The 21,553-nt window shown below is 44.3% G+C and overlaps 1 protein-coding gene across 1 annotated transcript; it reads left to right on the top strand.

Moving 5' to 3' along the window:
* chia.3 (chitinase, acidic.3) lies at positions 1-3,638 on the top strand. The gene is made up of 12 exons (XM_069514426.1): positions 1-24; positions 146-195; positions 340-366; positions 474-678; positions 969-1,025; positions 1,716-1,881; positions 1,983-2,107; positions 2,194-2,317; positions 2,403-2,585; positions 2,691-2,807; positions 2,897-3,029; positions 3,330-3,638. The coding sequence occupies exons 2-12, from the start codon at positions 171-173 to the stop codon at positions 3,575-3,577; spliced, it is 1,410 nt and encodes a 469-aa protein (XP_069370527.1). The 5' UTR covers positions 1-24; positions 146-170; the 3' UTR covers positions 3,578-3,638.
* The last annotated feature ends 17,915 nt before the right edge of the window (positions 3,639-21,553 follow it).

The raw sequence follows: 21,553 nt of genomic DNA on the forward strand, positions 1-21,553 counted from the left end.
TTGGGTCTCTCATCTGCTCCCAAGGTTTGTTTACAGAGGAAAATCAATCCCTTTTCCCAAGTGTATGTGATTGTGTTGAGAATGGCAGCTTCCTTGTGTCTCTTGACCCTGGTTAATTTTTTTGTTTTCATCTAATTTTATTTAGCAATCCAAAGACGGTCAAGCTCAAGATGACCAGGCTCACAATTCTAGCAGGTGCCTATCCCCCTCATTTTCACACACACACACACACACACACACACACACACACACACACACACACACACACACACACACACACACACACACTCACACACTTGTGCTTTATTTCTCAAACACTTACCTTTCTATATTCTTCAGGATTATGTCTGGTGATATGCCAGCTGGGTAAGTCCTTATTCTTAACTTGCTTTATCAACCAGAATATGACTCAATGTTTTCACTTGAATTTCATTATGAATTCAAAGCCTAAATGCTGCTCTGCTCCAACACAGCAACTGCCAACCAGATGGTGTGCTACTTCACCAACTGGTCCCAGTACAGACCTGGTGAAGGCAAGTATATGCCACAAGATGTGGATCCCTTTATTTGCACCACCCTGATCTATGCCTTCTCCATCCTCAACCATAACAATGAGCTGGTTACCTATGAGTGGAATGATGATGTCCTCTACAAGTCCTTCAATGCTCTAAAGACAAAGTAAGTTGCCAGTGTTGAGGTACACTTGTATTGCATAGAGGTTAAAGGTCTGGCTAAGACAAAGTATCCAAGGACTTGGAGAAGTGAAGTGCCCTCAAAAGAAGCCTTCAGTGGGGTAATTTTTGCTCAATGAGAGACTTTTGCTGTAGCAAGACTCTTATTTCCAAAATGCAATTGCACTATTTTCACTCGAGCCTCAATTATACATTATTCACATAAACTGTTAGAGGCAATTACATGCTTGGCTTAAGTGTGATAGATATGTAATCTACCCTCTCTGTTGCTTCCAGGAATCCTCATCTGAAGACTCTTTTGGCTGTTGGTGGGTGGAACTTTGGTTCAAAACAGTGAGTAACAGTTAAAACAAAAAGGAGTTGTGTCCATGTCCTATTAGCTTTACTGTTGAAACATTCTGAAAGCCTACCAAAGTTTTAAAGGTACAGTGTGTAGTATTTAGTGATATCTAGTGTTGAAATTGCATTTTGCAGCTGAACACCCCTCACCTCACCCTCCCCTTCCAAACATGAAAAAGAACCTGTGGTAGCTTCAGCTTTCATAAACACTCAAAAGTTGTTTAGTTTGTTCAGTCTGGACTAATGTAAAAAACATGGCGGCCTCTGTAGATAAGATCCCCTCGATGTCAATATAAAGCATTTAAATATAAAGGGCCTTTTCTGGGGTAAAGTAAACTACATTTCATACAATTTAGATGAAATAAACTAGTAAAAACATCATGAGGATTATTCTACATTAAATTTCTGCCAGTAGTTCCCTTTCACCTAAATCTTACACACTGGACCTTTAAGTGTGACTGTAAAATGTTTGTTTTTTGTAAGATAGTTGGCACCTAGTCACTTGTAATTCTTAAATATGTTTTACTGCATGCTAAGAGTAGCAATAAATAACTAACCAGAGAATATGGCTTGGCAGCCATCAAGCTGGCACACAAAAATGGAAAATATGCTGAATAGGCTTTTTTACTAAAATGGGTTCTGCATCATGCCTCATTTGATAACAGAGCTTAATGTTCCCTAAAGGTTTTCTATTATGGTCTCCACTCCTGCCAACCGTCAGACATTCATCCAGTCTTCAATCAAATTTCTGAGGACTCATGGATTTGATGGTCTGGATCTGGATTGGGAGTACCCTGGGGCTCGTGGAAGTCCCCCAGAGGACAAACAGAGGTTCACTTTACTCTGCAGGGTGGGTGTTGATCTGTTTTGCTTCAGTTTAAAGATGAAACCCACAGCAAAAGTTGCATGGTCATGGTGTGTGTATTTGTTATTTTTGTATGTGTTTTGTAGGAACTTGTTGAAGCCTATGCAGCTGAAGCAAATGCTACTGGCAATCCTCAGCTAATGCTGACTGCTGCAGTGGCTGCTGGAAAGGGAACCATCGATGGTGGATATGAGATTGCTGAGATTGCAAAGTGAGTGTCCTTTCTTAAATAACTCTTGAAAGGGAAAAGTGAGGGTTCTGCAAAAAATTTAAAAAAAAATGTTTTCATTTTATTAGGGAACTGGACTTCATCAATGTAATGACCTATGACTTCCATGGAACATGGGAGCAGTTCACAGGACACAACAGCCCTCTGTTCCGTGGTTCCAAGGATTTTGAAGATCTAATCTACTTCAACACAGTAAGTAGAAATTGAGGACTTAAAAATATAACTTAAAGGGAATCATTTCAACAAATTTCACTGCACCTGCCACCAACTTTTGTAGGACTTTGCAATGAAGTACTGGAGAGATAATGGCACCCCAGTGGAGAAGCTAAGGATGGGATTTGCTGCTTATGGTCGCACCTTCCGTCTAACATCATCAAGCACTGAAGTTGGAGCTCCAGCTAGTGGCCCGGCTTCAGCTGGTCCATTCACACGTGAAGCTGGATTCTGGTCCTATTATGAGGTATCATTCATATAGGTAGAGGTGAAGTTTGAGTTTAATTTGATGTACAGAATATATTGGTTACATTGGCATTAAATTATTTTAATCACTCATCATACTGTCTAGATCTGTGGTTTTTTGAAAGGCACAACCATTCAGTGGATAGAGGACCAGAAAGTGCCTTATGCTGTTAAAAACAATGAATGGGTTGGATTTGACACCAGGGAGAGCTATGAAATCAAGGTATGTCTTATGTTAACCCTATAACTTGAACACATTTACAATGCATCCAATGTAGTTACACCAATTTCTATTTCATTTTGCCCCAATAGGTCCGATACCTGCAGGAGCAGAAGTTTGGTGGTGCCTTCGTGTGGGCCCTGGATTTGGATGACTTTGCTGGACGATTCTGTGGAGAGGGAAGACACCCTCTGCTGGCTCACCTTCGCAAACTTCTTAATATCGGTGAGTTTATTGTATGTTTCTCCAGAGTTTTCCATAAAGTAATGATGTAACATTTTTGTAATTATCCCTATTTATATCCTTTCATAATTTAAGTTTCATTTGTACTGAAATCTGGTATTTCAGATGCCTATAATTGCCAATTCATATTGGTATATATATATAGTTCATATTATGAACTACCATAATATGATATTCTGAATGACCCATCCTCTGTATTATGTATTAGAGAGATAAAACAATGCTGTATGGATTATTTATTACATGAAATGTAACATATATACTCCTCCTTTTCTCATCCAGAGCTTCCCCCACTACCCTCAACCACCACTCCAAAACCTGGTGCTACAACCACTACCCAAACCACCACCACCACCACCACCACCCATGCCCCAGGACCTGGATTCTGCAATGGCAAACCTGATGGCCTGTATGCCAACCCAGATGACAATACCAGCTTCTACATGTGTGCTGGTGGTATCACCCACGTGAGGTACTGTGGAACTGGATCTATCTTCAATGACAGCTGCAAGTGCTGCACCTGGCCCTGAACCAGGAATGAAGACCAAATGTATAACTAATGCAAATTATATTAAACATCTATTAAACAAACTGTTAAAGTTATTTTTTAAACACCATCTTTATAGTCATTTTCTTGTGAAATATGTAACATTTTAAAAGCATTGAAGTACATTCATTATTTTACCCTTGTATTTGTACTTAAAACAGGTTTAGTTTTATTTTTTTTATAGAGTCATTATTATTATTATTTAATATCTTTCATGGTGAGACATGAAACAGAGTTGAGGAATGACGTTTAGTAAATAGTTAGGGCAACTGAGTGGTAGTCAAACCAGCATTTCACTCCCAGCATGGGTTTTAAATAATGACGGTGCATTCATATAGATGAACTGGGCCATTGCCTAGGGTGGCACTGTGACAAAGGCGGTGAAATGATGAGGAACGTGTCAAACATGCTGCACCTGTAGGGCACATGTTGAACCTGCAGCCGGCCCCAGCTCTAAAGAGCCAGCAGTCGATTCAATTTAACTATGTTCAGACTCATACATGGGTCCAGAGATTGTTTTTGAGAAAAAAATATAATGCAGCGACCGAAATTATCTGGCTGCAAATATAAAAATGGGTACCTATTGAAGGAGCAAGCACTGCAAAAACAGATGGGTTCGTTGTTAAAATACATTGATCCTGGGCATTGTTGTGCATTAATGCATGCCGGGCTCGCATCGCTGGATGATTCTGCATTGCCAAGAGAAGCATTTGCTTGGGAAGAGGTATGTGTGAGTACTTGTGTTTGTACTGGGATGGATCGGTTCCGTCGGTAGATCTGTGCAATACTGGACTCAATTCAATACAAAGATCCAGGATCACAGATCTATAGAATATATATAATCTGATCACTCATCACCATGGGACAAAAATATATGTGATCACTGAACACTCATTACCTCCTCATTTGCGTGCATTCATCATGCACTGACTGTCACCACAGTATTTATACATTTAGAGCAATCGGACCAATTACTTCAGACATCAGTCGATCCTAACCTCCACTCTGGGGTATAATTTAATAGCAGTTTGAAAGTAAATCGTTTTTTGTTTTTTTTTGTGACTGATCTGTGCGCCTGATGGCACAGTCCCGTTCACTGCAGTGATTTTAAACACACTTGTACTTGATGATACACACATAGTGTTAGAAAATATCAAAAACTATTAATGACTCAGCCCTGAAACTCTGCTGTTTAATGGTATCCAAACTTAAATTGCTGTAAATTGTTTGATATCTTTTTCAATTGAAGGTTCTTGTGGAACAGATATGTCATGTGAGCACAACTAAAGCTGTTGGTTTTAATGTAAATTATGAAGTGGCTCAATAATCTGCTTCAGTTCACCTCCTCACGTCTGCGTCATCTTTTTCCCATCTACAAAATGTACGTATACATGGGTCAGAGTTTGCATGAAAGTCCGGACATTCTCCCCTCAAGTTTGTTATTATAAATCCCAACGTTAGCGAGAGAAGTGGCATATTCACATTTCAGGCCCGGTTTTATGCGTACGCAATGGTTATAAATGTATATATGTGTGTATGATTCTAAAAGGTCAGCAATGTAGCAGGGAGCGAGGCCATGAAGTAAAATCTTAAAATCAATTCTAAAACATACAGGGAGCCAGCGTAAAGACGCCAAAACAGGAGTGATGTGGTTATGTTTCTTAGTTATGGATAAAAGCCTGGCAGCTGAGATCTGGACAGTCTGGAGTCGATCAATAGATTTTTTGGGCTCAGGTAGGTAAAAAGGCTGTTAAAATAATCAAATAAATAATATAATCTAAGCGTGATGAGATAAAAGCATGTAAAATGGTCTCTGTGTGTTTAAAAGTTAGCATGGATCGTATTTTAGAAATATTTCTTAGGTGATTAAAACAGGATTGCACAATCTTAGTGGTGTGCTGCTGAAAATGTGGCTTTTCGTCAAACCAGACTCCCAGATTCTTTGCCACAGGCTTTATGCTATTAAATAGGGAACCAGCAGATGGAAGGTAAATTAATTGAGGAATTATTGTCAGTAATGGTAGAGTATCTGAGTAGACATATTGTATATCAAGCAGTCTTGTTGTAATCATAGTCCACAATCAGATGCCACCACGATTAGGATACACCATTATAATCCATCATCATGATTCACTGCCGCCATCAGGATCCACCATCAGCTGCTACCTCGATCATGGTCCACCACTATGAACAGATGCCAACATGATACAGGATCCGCCATTATGATCATAATCTCTTATTCGCAATCCACCATCATAATCAACGATGTGACGAATCAAGTCAGTAACATGTATAGATGAGACATTAAGTTATTTATTTGAACAGGTAAGCCTAAATTCTGGGAGCACAGTGCTCTAGTATGGTGACATGGTTGTTAAGGGTTGGTTCTTTGTTGGACCCCAAAGCAGACACTGAGAATAGTTTCAATGTTAATGAAAAGTTTAATATCACCAAAACAAAAACGGGCAGGCTGTGGAGGCAGGGTGCTGGCTGGCCAAACTATCCACCGGACAACAAGCACGAGGGAAAACAAAAACCGAAGAGCAGCAACAAGGCACACCGAGGAGTCTGTGTAGAAAAAGGAAATAAAACGGGTTAAATATGAAACACACAAAAAACGACAAGCAAGAATCCGCGGTTGTCATTACTGTACGCTACCGGACTAGACGGAATTAACTGGCAGAGTAGTGGAGTCAGGACCAGGCTTTTATGGAGGGGATGATGGGTGAATGATTGCAGGTGTGCCTTGTTAGCTGCAGCCAGCCACACCCCCTGCCACACACACCACCTGCAGGATCAGAACAGAAGGGGGAGACAGAGACAACACACCAACACCAGAATCACCACAATGGTACTATGAGCTCTTTAAGGTATGATGGAGCCATATTATTAAGGGTCTTGTGAGGAGAAGAATTTTAAATGCAGGAGAAATGTGATATATGTTCCTGGGTCTTGTCAGGACATTTACTGCAGCATTTTGGACAAGCTGCAGGGTCTTTAATGACTTACTGCTGGAGCCTGATAATAAGGAATTATAATAATCAAGTCTGGATGTGACAAAGGCATGGACTAGTGTTTCTGCATCTTTTTGAGACAGGACACGTCTGATTTTTGAGATATTACATAAGTAAAAGAATGTGGTCCTAGAAATTTTGTTTTTAAGTGAGAATCAAAGGACCCTGACTGTTTCATTGGAAGCAAGGTCAATGTCTTCTAGCGCAGCGTATCATTAGATAATGTATCTCTAAGGTGTTTAGGGCCAATTATTAGAATCTGTTTTTTCTGAGTGCGGGTCATACAGGTTTTTATGTCCTTGAAACATGCTTGAAGTTTAGTTAATTGATTACACTGTTCTGGTTTTATCGATAGGCATAACTGGGTGTCATCCGCATAGCAGTGGAAATTTACAGTGTGTCCTGATAATGTTTCCTAGTGGAAGCATGTATAATGAGAATAAAATTGGGCTGAGCACAGAACCCTGAGGAACATCTTGGTTAACTTTGGTGCGCATAGATGGCTCATCATTAATTTCTACAAATTAGAATCGATCTGAAAAATACGATTAAACCAGTTTAGGGTGGTTTCTTTAATGCCATTTAACTGTTCTAATCTCTGTAATAGAAATGAATGATTAATAGTGTTGAATGCTGCACTACGGTCTAACAGGACAAGGACACAAACCCCTGATTTGAGGCTATTAGAAGGTCATTAGTGACTTTTGCCAAGGCTGTCTCTGTGCTGTGATGAGCTATAAACCCTGAGTGAAAGTCTTCATATACATTACTTTCCTGGAGAAACTCACACAGCTAATTGGCTACAACCTTCTTGAGGATTTTAGACAATAAAGATATAATCTATAAAAGCCTCTTATGCATCATTAAGTTTGTATTTCTATCTCTGTATTTCTAAGTCATTGTCAAGGTAAGGCAGATACGATGATGGAAGCAGTCTTGCCAGTAATTCTGCCAAGGGCATTCTCCCATTTAATCCTCTTCATGACCTTACGTTCTCTAACCTTAGAAAAATGTACACATTCTAAGCACTCAAAGACTATTAGATCTTGTCAAGACATATTATTGCTAAGAATAATACTTCTTTCTGTTCTTTCTCTGTTCTTGCTCGCCGTCACTCTGTGCACGCTTGCCGTCACTCTCTACACGCTTGCGTTCTCTGTGTACAAGCTCTCTGTCAGTGACACAGAGAACGCGTGCTGGGGCCCTGGCTGTGCCCCCGGCAACCAGCCAACACCAGCAGCGAGGCCCCGGAGCAGGCGGAGGATGGCGAACCAGTTCCTCGCCTCAGCACCACGGTGACGGGAGCAGGTGAGCTGCCCGAGGACCCCGCTTTATGGGGTGAATAAAACTGAATGCCTTCGTGAAGATGTTATGGTGAGAGGGGCTTCGGCTTTTCACAATCGGGCCAAAAAGTACCCAGCATCGTGCAGGGAGCTGGGGACGGGAAAAACTCTCTCCCTCACAAATGACCTGCTCACTAGTACACTTCAAAATGGATCATTCCATTCCATTTCTCCTCCAATGGGGAAATATGCGGTTTTACATGCAAAATGGTGGAGACAGAGTCAGGGAACATGAGAGGTGCTGAACACAGAAAGTGCATGCTGGTTCTTATGCGTTGTACTGAGAAAGAGGGAACTGTGGATGCTTCACTTGCAAAACAAATCGAAGCAGAAGGCCAGTATTGGAAACAAGTGATCAAATTCCTGGGTGAAAGGGGCCCTCCTTTCCGCGGAGATGATGAACTTTTACAGTCTCCACACAATGGGAATTACCTCAGTATTTCAGAGCTGATCGCACAGTTTGATCCATTTTTGAAGGAGCATATTGAGACCTAGGGTGGGAAGGGCCGTGGATCTACGTCCTACTTGTCCTCAACCATATGCGAGGAATTCATGTGGACCAACTAACAGTTGTTTTTCGGTTTGTGAGCGAGAAGGGCAGAGTTGGTGAGCGCTTTATTGCATTTGAACCCATTCACAGTCACACTGGGTCAAGTCTGGCTGAGTGTGTACAGAGGATGGTCAGTGATTTGGGGCTGAATCTCTCTGATTGTCGCAGACAGGCATATGACAATGCTTTGAACATGTCGGGGACATATAACGGGTTGCAAGCCCATCTTAAAAGACAAAACCCGCTCATCCATTACATCCCATGTGCCGCACATTCCTTGAATTTGGTTGGTGTGAATTGTGTGGAAAATAGCTGTCGGGAAGCAGGACAGTTTAACAGCAAGCACTGTTCATCTTCCACCCACCGATGGAATAAAGTATTACCGTATCACTGAAAAGTATCACTGAGGACGACACAAAAAAGCTAAAGTCCCTCTCCAGCACAAGATGAAGTTGTCAGGGGACAGGACAAGAGCCCTCTGTGAAAACTATCCTGCAATCAGACAGGCTTTGCAGATGATGGCATCTGACAGCCAGGAGCGACAGGGCACACGGTGCGAGGCTGTTGCGCTGTGCAACAAGCTTGGAAAGCTGGAGACTGCACTCATCATGACCATAATTTGGGACAGTGGGATACTCGGCCCGCTCCGGGGAAGGACGGGAGGAGAGAATGGCGTTTGTAATGTCTTTTATTTCTGTTGCCTCTCCTGGCAACCACACACACACATATATATAGATATATATCTTGGCGGGGGTCTTTCAACCCACACACACACACACACACACACACGTCTGCCGCTGCTCTGGTCCCAGGATGCCAGCCTACTACCAGAGAGCAGAACCAGGTTACAAGCATGCTTTTATTGATTGCCCTTATCACCTGATTCTGCACAGCTGTCGGATCACCGGCTGAGCCACTCCTCCCTGTTGTCCAGCAGTTGGCGCCCACACCATACCCCACCGCCACATACCCCCACCGCCCGACTCAGGCCGGGACCCCGCCGGCTGCAAGCCCACCCCCCCCTCCGCCGAGCGGGAGAGGAAGTTGGCCACGACCATCCGGGTACCCGGCCTGTGGATCACCTTGAAGTTGAATGGCTGCAAAGCCAGATACCAGCGAGTGATCCGCGCGTTGGCATCCTTCATGCGGTGGAGCCACTGGAGCAGGGCATGGTCCGTCCAGAGGGTGAAAGGGCACCCCAGGAGGTAATAGCGGATGGCGAGGCACTCCTTTTCCACCGTACTGTAATTCTTCTCCCGCTGAACAAGCTTCCTGCTATATATATATATATATATATATACAGTACGGGGCGGTCGGTCCCCTCCACCTCCTGGGACAAAACGGCCCCCAGCCCACTGTTCGAGGTGTCCGTCTGCAGGACAAAAGGGAGAGAAAAGTTAGGAGTGTACAGCAGTGGTTTACCACAGAGGGCTAGCTTAACCCTCTCAAACGCCAGCAGACACTTCTCCGTCCACTGGACCGGATCTGAGGCACCCTTTCGGGTCAGGTCGGTCAGGGGGCGGGTCAGCTCTGAAAAGGCTGGAATAAAGCGTCTGTAGTAACCGGCCAGCCCCAAAAACCTCCTGACCTCTTTTTTCGTCTTGGGCGCCGGGCAGGCCGCAACCACTGCGGCCTTCTCTACCTGCGGCTGCACCTGTCCGCCCCCCAAGTGGTACCCCAGATACCGTACCTTCCTCCGTCCCACCGCACACTTCTTCGGGTTGGCCATGAGCCCCACCCGCCTCAGGGACTCGAGCACCGCCCCCACCTGCCGTATATGCTGCTCCCAGGTCTCACTATAAATGATCACATCATCCAAGTAGGCCGCAGCATATGCGAAGTGTGGCCGCAGAACCCAGTCCATGAGGCGTTGAAATGTGGCTGGGGCCCGGAACAACCCGAACTGAAGTGTGACAAACTGGTACAAACCGTACGGAGTGGAGAAGGTCGTTTTTTCCTTGGACTCTGGAGACAAGGGGATCTGCCAGTAGCCCTTGGTCAAATCCAGTGTCGTGAAAAAGCGAGCCGTGCCTAGCCGGTCCAGGAGTTCGTCGACCCGGGGCATTGGGTAGGCATCAAATTTGGACACCGCATTCACCCTACGATAATCCACCCAGAACCGTATTGACCCATCGGTCGCGCAAGCACCACGGGGCAACACCAGTCACTGTGGGATTCTTCTATTACCCCCATCTCCAGCATGGCCTGAAGCTCCGTCTGCACAATTTTCCGCTTGTGCTCCGGCAAACGATAGGGCCGTGAACCCCCCGTCACGCCCGGGGGGGTCTCTATGTGGTGGTATATGAGCGTAGTGCGTCCTGGCAAGGGGGAGAACACATCGGCAAACCACCGCTGCACCATCGCAAACTCTGCTCTCTGGCTCGGCGAGAGATGGTCGTCATAACAGACCAGGGCAGAATAGTCCGGTTTTGATACCTCCGGTCCCAACTCATCTCTCTTGATCACCGTGGTAGCCAGAGAAACAGAGGCCACCTCTCTCCACTTTTTAAGGAGGTTGAGGTGGTAGATCTGTGTTGCCCCACCCCTGTCAGACCGCACTACTTCATAGTCTACCTCCCCCACTCGTTGTGTGACCACAAAGGGCCCTTGCCACTTGGCGAGTAATTTGGAGCTAGAGGATGGGAGTAATACAAGGACTTTATCTCCCGGATGAAATGTTCTTAGTTTCGTCCCTCTGTTGTACAGGCGCTGCTGACGTTGCTGGGCCTGGAGCAAATTCTCCCGCGATAATACCCCAAGTGAATGGAGTTTTGCTCGAAGGTCCAGCACGTACTGAATCTCGTTTTTAGAAGCGCTCGGACCCGTCTCCCAGTCTTCTTTTACCAGGTCCAAGACGCCCCGAGGTTTCCGGCCAAACAAAAGTTCAAATCGAGAAAATCCCATGGAGGACTGGGGAACCTCCCGCACTGCAAATAACAGAGGGTCTAACCATTTATCCCAATTACGGCTATCCTCGTGCACGAACTTACGAAACATGTTCTTTAGTGTCTTGTTAAACCGCTCCACCAGCCCGTCGGTCTGTGGCTGGTAAACACTAGTCCGGATTGAATGGACACCCAGTAATTCGTACAGCTCGCGTAGTGTACGTGACATAACGGATGTGCCCTGATCCGTCAGGACTTCTTTCGGAATCCCGACACGGGAGATAACATGAAACAGTGCCTGCGCCACGCTCTTCGCAGAGATGGTCCGCAGCAGCACTGCCTCGGGATATCGCGTTGCATAATCCACTAGAACCAACACAAAGCGATGTCCCCGTGCGCTCCGGTCTAATGGCCCGATGAGGTCCATGCCAATTCTCTCAAAAGGTACCTCAATCAATGGAAGAGGGCGCAACGGCGCTTTTGGTGTGGCCGGCGGGTTAACCAGCTGACATTAGCGACAAGACGCGCACCACCGACTCACGTCTGCGCGAATGCCCGGCCAATAAAAGCAGGCCATTATCCGGTTCAGTGACTTCTCATACCCTAGGTGCCCGGACATGGGGTGAGCCGCCTGGAAAACCATTTCCCGACGGCTTTTCGGCACCAACAACTGGGTGATCTCTTCTCCTGTCTGTGTGTCACGGCTCACATGGTACAACCTGTCCCTAATGACCGAAAAGTGTGGGTGAGTGTGTGCTGCGTTCGGAGAAACAGCGGAGCCGTCAATACCCACCACCTGATCGAAAGCGTGGCGGAGGGTCTCGTCCCGAGACTGTTCGAGTGGAAAATCGTCCATGGGGCTCACCGGTGGGATTAGAGGAGCCTCCGGGCGAGGCTCCGCTACTCCCGTCGCCCCCCCGACAGTCTCGGGCTCTGTTTCCCCGGTGAGCACCGCACACAACTCACATTTCCCTACCGCACGTGAACGCACCCCCACCGCCGCTCTCGCCTGTCCCCGGAACCCCGGCCAATCTGTGCCCAAAATCAGGGGGTGCGTGAGACGGGGACTAACCCCTGCCTCGAGTCTATGTTTTTTCCCCTTATATGAAATCACCACTGGGTATTCGTCGGCCGGCTTCCTCGAAGGTGAGGCCCCTGAACCGGCGTCGGTGTCCCTCCGGTGTGCAACCCAAGCGGTCCAGGATTGCCTTCCTCAGCCGCTGGTACTCCTGCCGAGAGGAAGCCGGCAGACTGTGGGCGGCCAGGTGCCCCGCATCGGTGAGCAGCGGCAGCAGGCGAACAGCCCTCTCCTCCTCCGGCCACCCGCAGGAGGCTGGCGTGCCCTCGAAGAGGTCTAGGTATGCCTCCGTGTTGTCCTCCGGGGTCATCCGCTGGAGGGTCACCGCCGGCAGCCGCCTGGAGCTAGTCCCCGGCTCGGGCAGCGGGGTGGCCGGATGCTGAATCAGCTCCCGCAGGAGAGCCCGGTCCTCCCTCTGGTCCGCCGCGATGTTGGCGAGTGCCTGGGTTTGTTGCTGCTGCAGGGCCGCGGTGCTCTGCTTCATCGCTGCCAGGCGCTGTATAGCGTGTTCCAGGCTGCTTTGTCCCTCCATGCTCTCCTCTCTCAGCGTCCCTGTTCAGGTGCCACTGTACTCGGCCCACTCCGGGGAAGGACGGGAGGAGAGAATGGCGTTTGTAATGTCTTTTATTTCTGTTGCCTCTCCTGGCAACCACACACACACACACATATATATAGATATATATCTTGGCGGGGGTCTTTCAACCCACACACACACACGTCCACACGTCTGCCGCTGCTCTGGTCCCAGGACGCCAGCCTACTACCAGAGAGCAGAACCAGGTTACAAGCATGCTTTTATTGATTGCCCTTATCACCTGATTCTGCACAGCTGTCGGATCACCGGCTGAGCCACTCCTCCCTGTTGTCCAGCAGTTGGCGCCCTAACCATACGCCACCGCCACAGGGACACTGTGCTGCACCGATTCAAGCTTAAAAATGACAGCTTGCAAAAGATGGACATGGATCTAAAGACCGCTGTGCACCTTTTGGAATCACTGCGCACATACATTGCATCACTGCGAGGGCAGTTCATCCAACTTTGAGATTGATTTTGCTGATGAGCTTCTCCAGTTCCCATATTATATGAGCACCAATCTAGAAACATGCACAAGTCACGCACACTTACCCAAGTTGTCCTGAAGAGTGGACTGCAGACAACTTTTCCCAATGTCTATGTAGCTGACGTCTTTTTCTCACAATACCTGTATCAAACTGTGAAGGGAGAAAGGACATTTTCAGGATTGAAACAAATCAAAAACAAACTGAGGACTTCTATGACCCAAAAGAGACTGTCAGCACTCTCCCTGGTGGCCATTGAAAGTGACCTGGTGAAGGAGCTGGATTTTTTAGACCTGGTGGCAGACTTTGCAAAGGCCAAGTCCAGGAAGAAAATCTGCTTTGATTACGCTGTCTGTATATGTATGCTGATGCTGATGTACACACACACACAAATGTTCGCGCATGCAAGTGTGCGCACTGCAAGCAGCTTTATTCCTTTTCAGTTCACAGAATTGTTTTGTAAAGTTGTAAAGACTGATCTTTATAATTTTTTTTCATTGAGAGATAGAATGATAATAAAAGTAATGTAATTAAGGAATACACAGGTTTCTCTTTAACAAAAGATTTACATAATATAAATTGTACACAGAAAACTTGTGGAGACCTACACCAAAATGGCCAATTTGAAACGGCATGGATGTTGTTAGATAGGTAAATAAGAGTTATTTTTGTCCTCTGGCTAATTTGTTTGCTTGTTCCTTCTACAGACTACAGACTTTCAGGGGTCCCCAGAAAACAGTCATACCATCCAGGAAAACTCCTGGACAAAAAAGTCTGTGAAAGATGCAAATATAAAGTCAGTTATGTTTGCTGTTATTCACATTTACACATGTTACACATTGTTGCCATTAATCTTACATGTAAAGGACTTTACAGATCTTCCTTCGTGTTCCAATTTTCCTAATGTGAAAGTATGAACAAAACTGTCCAGGGCATGTATGCAATTTTACTTCCAACTGAACCTTAAGCTTCCTTTTCAATATTGTTTTTAATAAGTTATTAATTAACAAATGTTTGTTGTTTACAGAAACCATTGCCCTCAGGCAATTTTGTGTGAATACAGTATTAATATATTTACTAATGCTGTGGTAAATTCTAGACAGCCTGTCCTATTTTGTCAGCAGTTGTATTCTATCGAATATGACGTCCATGCAAGCTTCTGTGGTGAAAGGTATTTCTTCATTTTCCCATGCATTATCTAAAGCAAAATTTCAAATGTTGGACAGTTCTTTTTGTAGTTGTATCTCAGATCTTAGTATGAATAAACCTTGTCACATGTGTTCCTACAGAGCTTGTGATGAAACCAAGGCCATCAATTTAGTTTCAGATGATGAGGACACCGATGGGACAGAGATATGCCTAAAATGACGCAGACACCAAGAGATTAAAAGGTACCTCAAAAAATCCTTCTAAAAGTTCAGGTAATATTTAATAAACTGTTGAATGATGCAAATCCTGCAGAGCTAGGTCAGGCAGACAACTCAAGCTGTGTCAATCCTGATCAGCTGATCAGTCACATGCTCTCCTCATCTGATTAGGGTGAGATGCTTACCTGTTCACCACTACTCTGCTGTCACTGCCACTCTGCAGCAACTGCTGCTCTGTTGCTGCTGCTCTGGCTTCCCATGAGGTGTTTTAATCTCAACACCTCCTCAACATACTCCTGTGGGCTCTATTTCTACAAAACCCCACATCTCCATGCTATAATTATTTATGCTTTGCTTCAGCTATGCAAAATGTTTAGGCTCAATAGGAATATTGAACTCTATCCAGAGTTGTCTGACTGAAATGTATTTTTTTCTTTTTTCCCAATATTATAAGCATTGCTGACGTCATCCAAAGCGTAGCTAAAAGGGTGGATGAAGCAACAATTATCAGCATCTGCATTACCAGGGACCAGATGCTGGAAAGAGGCATGAAACAGTGGCAGCGACAAAATAAATCTTCTCCCAAAAATCCCCTCAGAGTTCCATTTATAGGACAGGCTGACATTGACAGTGGGGCTCTGAGAAAGGAATTTTTAACTGGTATGATTTTCTTTTTTGACATTAAAAATAAATGTGTGGTGACATGTCATCAGTCTTAACAAATTTTGGTTATATTGGTCATGTAGATGATTATTACTTCTGTATTCTATGCTGACCAATTTGTATCTCCCTTTTCTGAAAAGAATTGTTGGCAGGGAGGAGGAGGTTCTTTGAGGGAGGCATCAGTGGCAAAGTACCAAACTATTCAATGACAGACTTTGAAAAATACAACTTCAAGTAGGTTGTAAAAAAGAGGCCTATAAAGTGAAACTACAGCAATGCTTTTCTATACACCCGCTCTTTTCACATGCACAGGGATACTTATCTTATAAGAAGTATATTGTTTCAAAAAGATTAACATTAACTGTTGTCATTTTAACATCTTTCAGATAACCCATGTGCAGTATTATTGTATTAGTAATAGTATGTTTTTTTTAATGTTTTGGAATCACAGGACTGTGGGACAGATATTTGCCGTCAGTCTTGCGCAGGGGGGACCACCACCAAACTTTTTAATGCAGTGGTGTTACAGCTACATATCCACTGGAGAACTTGACCAGGGATCAGTAACTGAAAAGGACGTTGTGGACCCTGAGCTCATGGAACTAATAAAAGAGGTAGTTCATTTAAATGTCGGAAAAATGCATTCTGAATCATTTCATGTTTAGGTTTTGTATATTGTTGTGATATCATTATTACTTATTTACTTTTCAAAGATTGAGGCAACTGACAATGAAACCCTGATGGAGTGCACGGACAGGATTTTGTCATGTGGATACACAGGGCCTGTGTCCATCCAAAGGAAGGAAGACATTGTGCAGTAGGACATTTCCTTCAGTGTAGGTTCAACTTCTAGGACTGCACTTTTTTAAACTTAATTCAATTTACTATTTTTGTTACAGCTCTGTAGTCCTACACTCCACAGTGAGGTTACTTCCCATGCTCCAACAAATCTCCTCTAAAATGAAACTGTATGACCTCCTCAGCTTGGTCCATCAAGAAAATGACTGCAGACAGCTCTTTGTTGCAAGACAAATAATAAATAATGTCCATTAAAAAAATAAACTGCATTGAATCATTTAAGAAATATTTTTCAAAATTAAACTTTCATGACTTTCTTCTTTTTTGAAAACTGAAGGTGGATGCAGAGTTTCTTGGTAAATCTCTATTGTTGTGGAAAATCTGCTGATCAATGCTAACCTCATCAATGAAGAAAGCATTCAGGAGCCCTTTGATGTCTTATGCTGAAATATTTATTGACGCTTGGCCAAGGAGAAAATCTGAATTCATCCATACAACATCTGTGCATGATGCTCTCGCATATTCTGAAGTCTGCTTTCCTGCAGTCACACTTTAAACAGATCATTTAATCTATGGGTGTGCTTGTTCCTAAACAATCAAATGTATTTTCTAGTTATGGAGACAGTAGTGCTGCTTACGCGGTCTCATATCTGTGATGTCTAGGGAGTGAAGGCTTTGACCTTCGCCAAGCTCTCACACTTCCCAAACACAACAGCCTGTTGCACTATGCCCCAGAGAGTACAAGAGACAGTGTCTATGAAAATCCCTAACAACTATGACCTGTCTTCAGTGAGATGGGTACACTGCCTGTCTTTTCTCTGCTCTGTCAGCAAATAAACCACGTTGCCCACACTAGACTGTCTGTTGTTGTGCTCTTGGATTCAGTTCTGTCTGTCGTCATACACAGTATGAATTACAAGTTTAACATAGAATAATCAGAACGTTTAGTACAATCAGTAGTAAAAATTCATGACTCTGGGAATTTATCAAATATAGCCAGACAAAGGAGGTAGAATACACGTGCACTAAATCCAAGTGTTGCAGTGAGGAAAACTACAGAAGGGTAATTTTTTTAACTTAATTTAATTTAATCAAAAAAGATTACATTTTGGATTACATTTCATTTTAAACAGACTTGAAAAGTGCTATATTTGGTATGTAATGTTGTTAAGTCTAATGTCTGACTTAAATATTTATATATTTATATTTCAAACTTACAACTTATTCTTTTCATTGATTCAATAGTTTTCTTACGTACATGATTTTACTTGTACCTATGGGTTATTGCATGGTTTTACCAGTTTTTATATGATTATTTTTGTGGACTGAGGATCAAATGAGAAACAGCTGTGATTAGCCGGACCCACTGCCGGTGCGTCCATGTAGGCGAACTAGGCAATTGCCTAGAGCAGCACTTTGGCAAGGGTGGCGAAATGTGAATTACTGAGGAACGTGTAAATTACGCTGCACCTGCAGCCGTCTCTTTCACTGCCTCCCGCCCCCCGCTCTCAAGAGCCAGTGGTCGATTCAATTTAGTGTTATTTAACTTTATCATGGATTGTCTTTGAGAAAAAAAATCAATTGAGAGGAACTGCAGCATGTCTAAATGACCAAAATTATCTGGTTGCGTACATAAAAATAGACGATTCTTGAAGATCGTTGTTAAAATATATTGATCCCGGGCAGTGCATGTTCATATTTTTTGACCGCTGAACTGAACAAATCAGTTTACAAATAATGAACATTAGCGTTCACTCCAGTTAACAGTGGAAACAAACATCGACATCAAGTTGGCGCCATGGATGGCAGCCTCGGTACTACTCTCTGGTATGTTTTCTGTTTTTTTGTTTATTTGTTTCCAGCTGTCCCTGTCTGATCACATTGAGCAGGGAGGAACTTTTAAACATCCGACAATCCACCGGTCAAACTTTGTTGCTGTTTTTCATTGAACCAGAAAGTTTACAGGGCTTTTAGTTGGAGGAGCAGCAGCTCTCTATGGGATTTGCCGGAGACACCGACGGGGGAAGCAAGCAGGAGCGCTCGTTAAACTGCGAGAGCGGGGATCCCCGCTCCCATCAATCCATCTGGCGAATGTTCGCTCTCTGGCCAAATGCTGCTCCTGTTGGTAAATAAAAAGTCTAATACCATACCAGATACTAAGTCCAGACTTCTTATCTCACATTCATATTCTATTTCTAATGGAGTCTTCAATCTTTGGTCAAAAGAATTAACTGGAGGTGATCGGAGTTCAATGTAGTAGAGTTTATTCTTTCACAAGTAATAAACCCGAGCAGGCTCCGGAACCTAACTGAAGACAGAGCTTCAAAACTTCTTGTTTATGCTTCATTGCCTCGTCGTACTCTGTAGATTTTTAGCTTCAGGTCACTCAATCATGGGAAGCCTTTGAATAGAACTTGCGATCGATATACCATCATCGATCTCAGTCATTCCCATGCTAAATTTAGGCTTGATGCTGAGCTAGGCCTTTCTTATCTTTGTTGACTATCTTATCTCATCGCTGTAGCAGTGAGTTGTCATTATCTAAACTACTTCAATGTTTATCTTGGACCAGGTGCAGCTTTGAACTTCTGATGCTCTCTGAACAAAGGCACACATCATGCATACACAAGCTTGCAAGAAAATAAATACAGAATTTTCTACAACACTCCTCAACAGAGCAAATACGGACTTAAGCAGATCCGCTGCCCAGTGCTTCACTGAAAACTGGTTTGGTGAGCACATCCCGGACAGCACACTACATCTACCGGGCATCCAACTCCTCCGAGCAGACCGCGTAACGGCATCGGGAAAAATGAAGGGAGGGGGAATCTGCTTCTACATTAACGACGATTGGTGTACAGATGTCATAGTGTTAAAGAAATCATGCAGCCCTCGCCTAGAAACCCTCCTCATAAACTGTAAACCATTTTATTCACCATAGGAGTTTTCCTCATTTATTCTGGTCGGTGTTTACATCCGACCTCAGGCCAGTGTTAGTGCGGCACTACAACACCTGGCTGACCAGATAACTAACATGGAGCATAAACATCCAGACTCCCAGACATTGCTCTTGAGGACTTTAACAGAGCAAAGTACGGCCAAAATACAGACAGCACATTAAATGTCCCACCAGGGACAAGAACACACTGAACCACTGCTACATTGTAATAAAGGACACCTATCTCTCTGTCCCCCATGCAGCTTTGGGACTCGCTGATCATTGTCTGGTCTATCTTCTTCCGACCTACAGGCATAAACTAAAATCTGCAACGCCTGTGGTTAACAATGTGAGGAGATGGACCAACGAGGCAAAGCTGGAGTTACAGGCCTGCTTCGACTGCACTGATTGGAGTGTTTTTGAGGCTGCTTCTATAGACCTGGATGAGCTCACTGCCACTGACATCGTACATCAGCTTTTGTGAGGACATGCGTGTGCCGACTAATACCTCTGCACATACAACAACAATAAACTCTGGTTCACTGCAAAACTCATTGGTGTGGAGGAATTTTTTGCACATCCTCACACATTACTATATATGCCACTATATACCGTATTACGTATATAAAGTGTATATAACATTATATCTGTACACTGTTGGGACCTGGTATCTGTGAACCATAGTTGGGCCTACATGTGTAGTCAAAAGCCTGACCACATGTCTCCTTTGTTCTGGAGACAAAGGACAGCTTCCAGAATTCAGTCTCCCAGGGTGCTTCATCTTCACACATAGTTGGTTAAACTGCTTGTGGAGACAACTCTCAACCACTATTGGTCACTGTGTGCCCCATGACCCATGAGGTCACCAGGCCAATATAAGCCGAGTTTCCCCTCTGCTAGTCTCTCTTTTCCTCTTCTCTCTTCGCCCTTCGGCCTCTTCCCCTGCCGACCTCTCCTGGAGGAGTAGGGTCTGGCCCTGCTCTCCCAGCCAGGGAGGCTTCCTCCCTCCACAAGCTCCTCAACTTCCAGCAGGCCTGCCTGGAGCAGACTGCTAAAAAAAACCTTCCAAAGGCAGCGACGCGAGAGCCTGACTAAGAACTTCAGCACAACTGGCCATGACACAAGGTCTGACCAGCAGATGCACAACAGGATCCATAAATCAACAAGACCACTTCACTGGACTTCAAACAGCACATCCAAAAAGGACCTTTCCCTCTTTTTCATGGACGGGTAACACAACTGGGCTCTATTAATACGCTAGGCTAAGCAAAGGACTGTTTAATCCTATTTCTATTTCATGTGATGTTTATAAGTTTGACTTGTGTTGCTGTGATATTTGGTAATATGTTATTTGAAAGTTAATGTTAGATCTGTTATGCTGATCACTTCTTGGCATGCATCTAACTACTTTCTTTAACCTGGCACCAACACACTTCCAAGGCTACAATAGGTGCACCTGAGCCTGTCAACTCAAACACCAAGGTGTTAAATACATCCGCCGCCTCAAAACTTCACCCTCACAACAAACCAAAGGGGGGTGACAAAAGGCAGCGTAGCGACACAGAGCGTAGCCGCCATGTCCACCAACTTCCCAGAGATAGGCATTCCCACAATAGAAGCTGTAGGAAGTCATACTCTGACATTCTGGCCCAGACACATTACCAGCCACTAGACTGCTCAGATGATGACCACAGCATCTCTGAATACGGTTCAAATCATAGTTATAACCCAGCAGACAGTTACAGCCCGGAGCCACGACACAGGCATTCCAGAGCTCGCTCCTCATGGCCGTAACCAGCACAGTCTCTAATCTCTGTACTGATAGTAGGTATGATGTTTCTTGCAGTTTTATAGGTAAACAGTTTTGTTAGCAACAGCAGCAAACTCCAAAAACCTAAATTCTGATTAAACTTAGACACCACTGTCAACTTTGTAAATACGTTTGGACAAACTACTCTCCATTCACTGATAATACAATCCATATATGTCCTTTCACAACACATGTTAGGACATGAGAACATTATCACACAAAACAATGATACTGCCATTTGGATTCTGAGAATGTTGAAAGATTTATGACACCCTTCAGACGAAACCTGCCTGAAGTTGTTAAAATGTTAAAGTCTCCCAGATCAGACTGAGTCCACATTGAGTAGCATCCACTGAGTGAACAGAAGACTCTTGGATAGTGCAGAAATGGCCTTATCATTGTAGGTGCCACTCTTTCTGCATCTTACTCTACCAATTAACATGTCTAACTTTCC

This window comes from Paralichthys olivaceus, chromosome 2 (genome assembly GCF_024713975.1).
Source record: "Paralichthys olivaceus isolate ysfri-2021 chromosome 2, ASM2471397v2, whole genome shotgun sequence".
Classification (NCBI taxonomy): domain Eukaryota; kingdom Metazoa; phylum Chordata; class Actinopteri; order Pleuronectiformes; family Paralichthyidae; genus Paralichthys; species Paralichthys olivaceus.

Coding starts and splice junctions, on each gene's coding strand:
- chia.3 (XM_069514426.1), top strand. CDS start 171: ATGACCAGGCTCACAATTCTAGCAG. Junction 367..473: donor TCTGGTGATATGCCAGCTGG/GTAAGTCCTTAT, acceptor GCTCCAACACAG/CAACTGCCAACCAGATGGTG. Junction 2,108..2,193: donor GAGATTGCTGAGATTGCAAA/GTGAGTGTCCTT, acceptor TCATTTTATTAG/GGAACTGGACTTCATCAATG.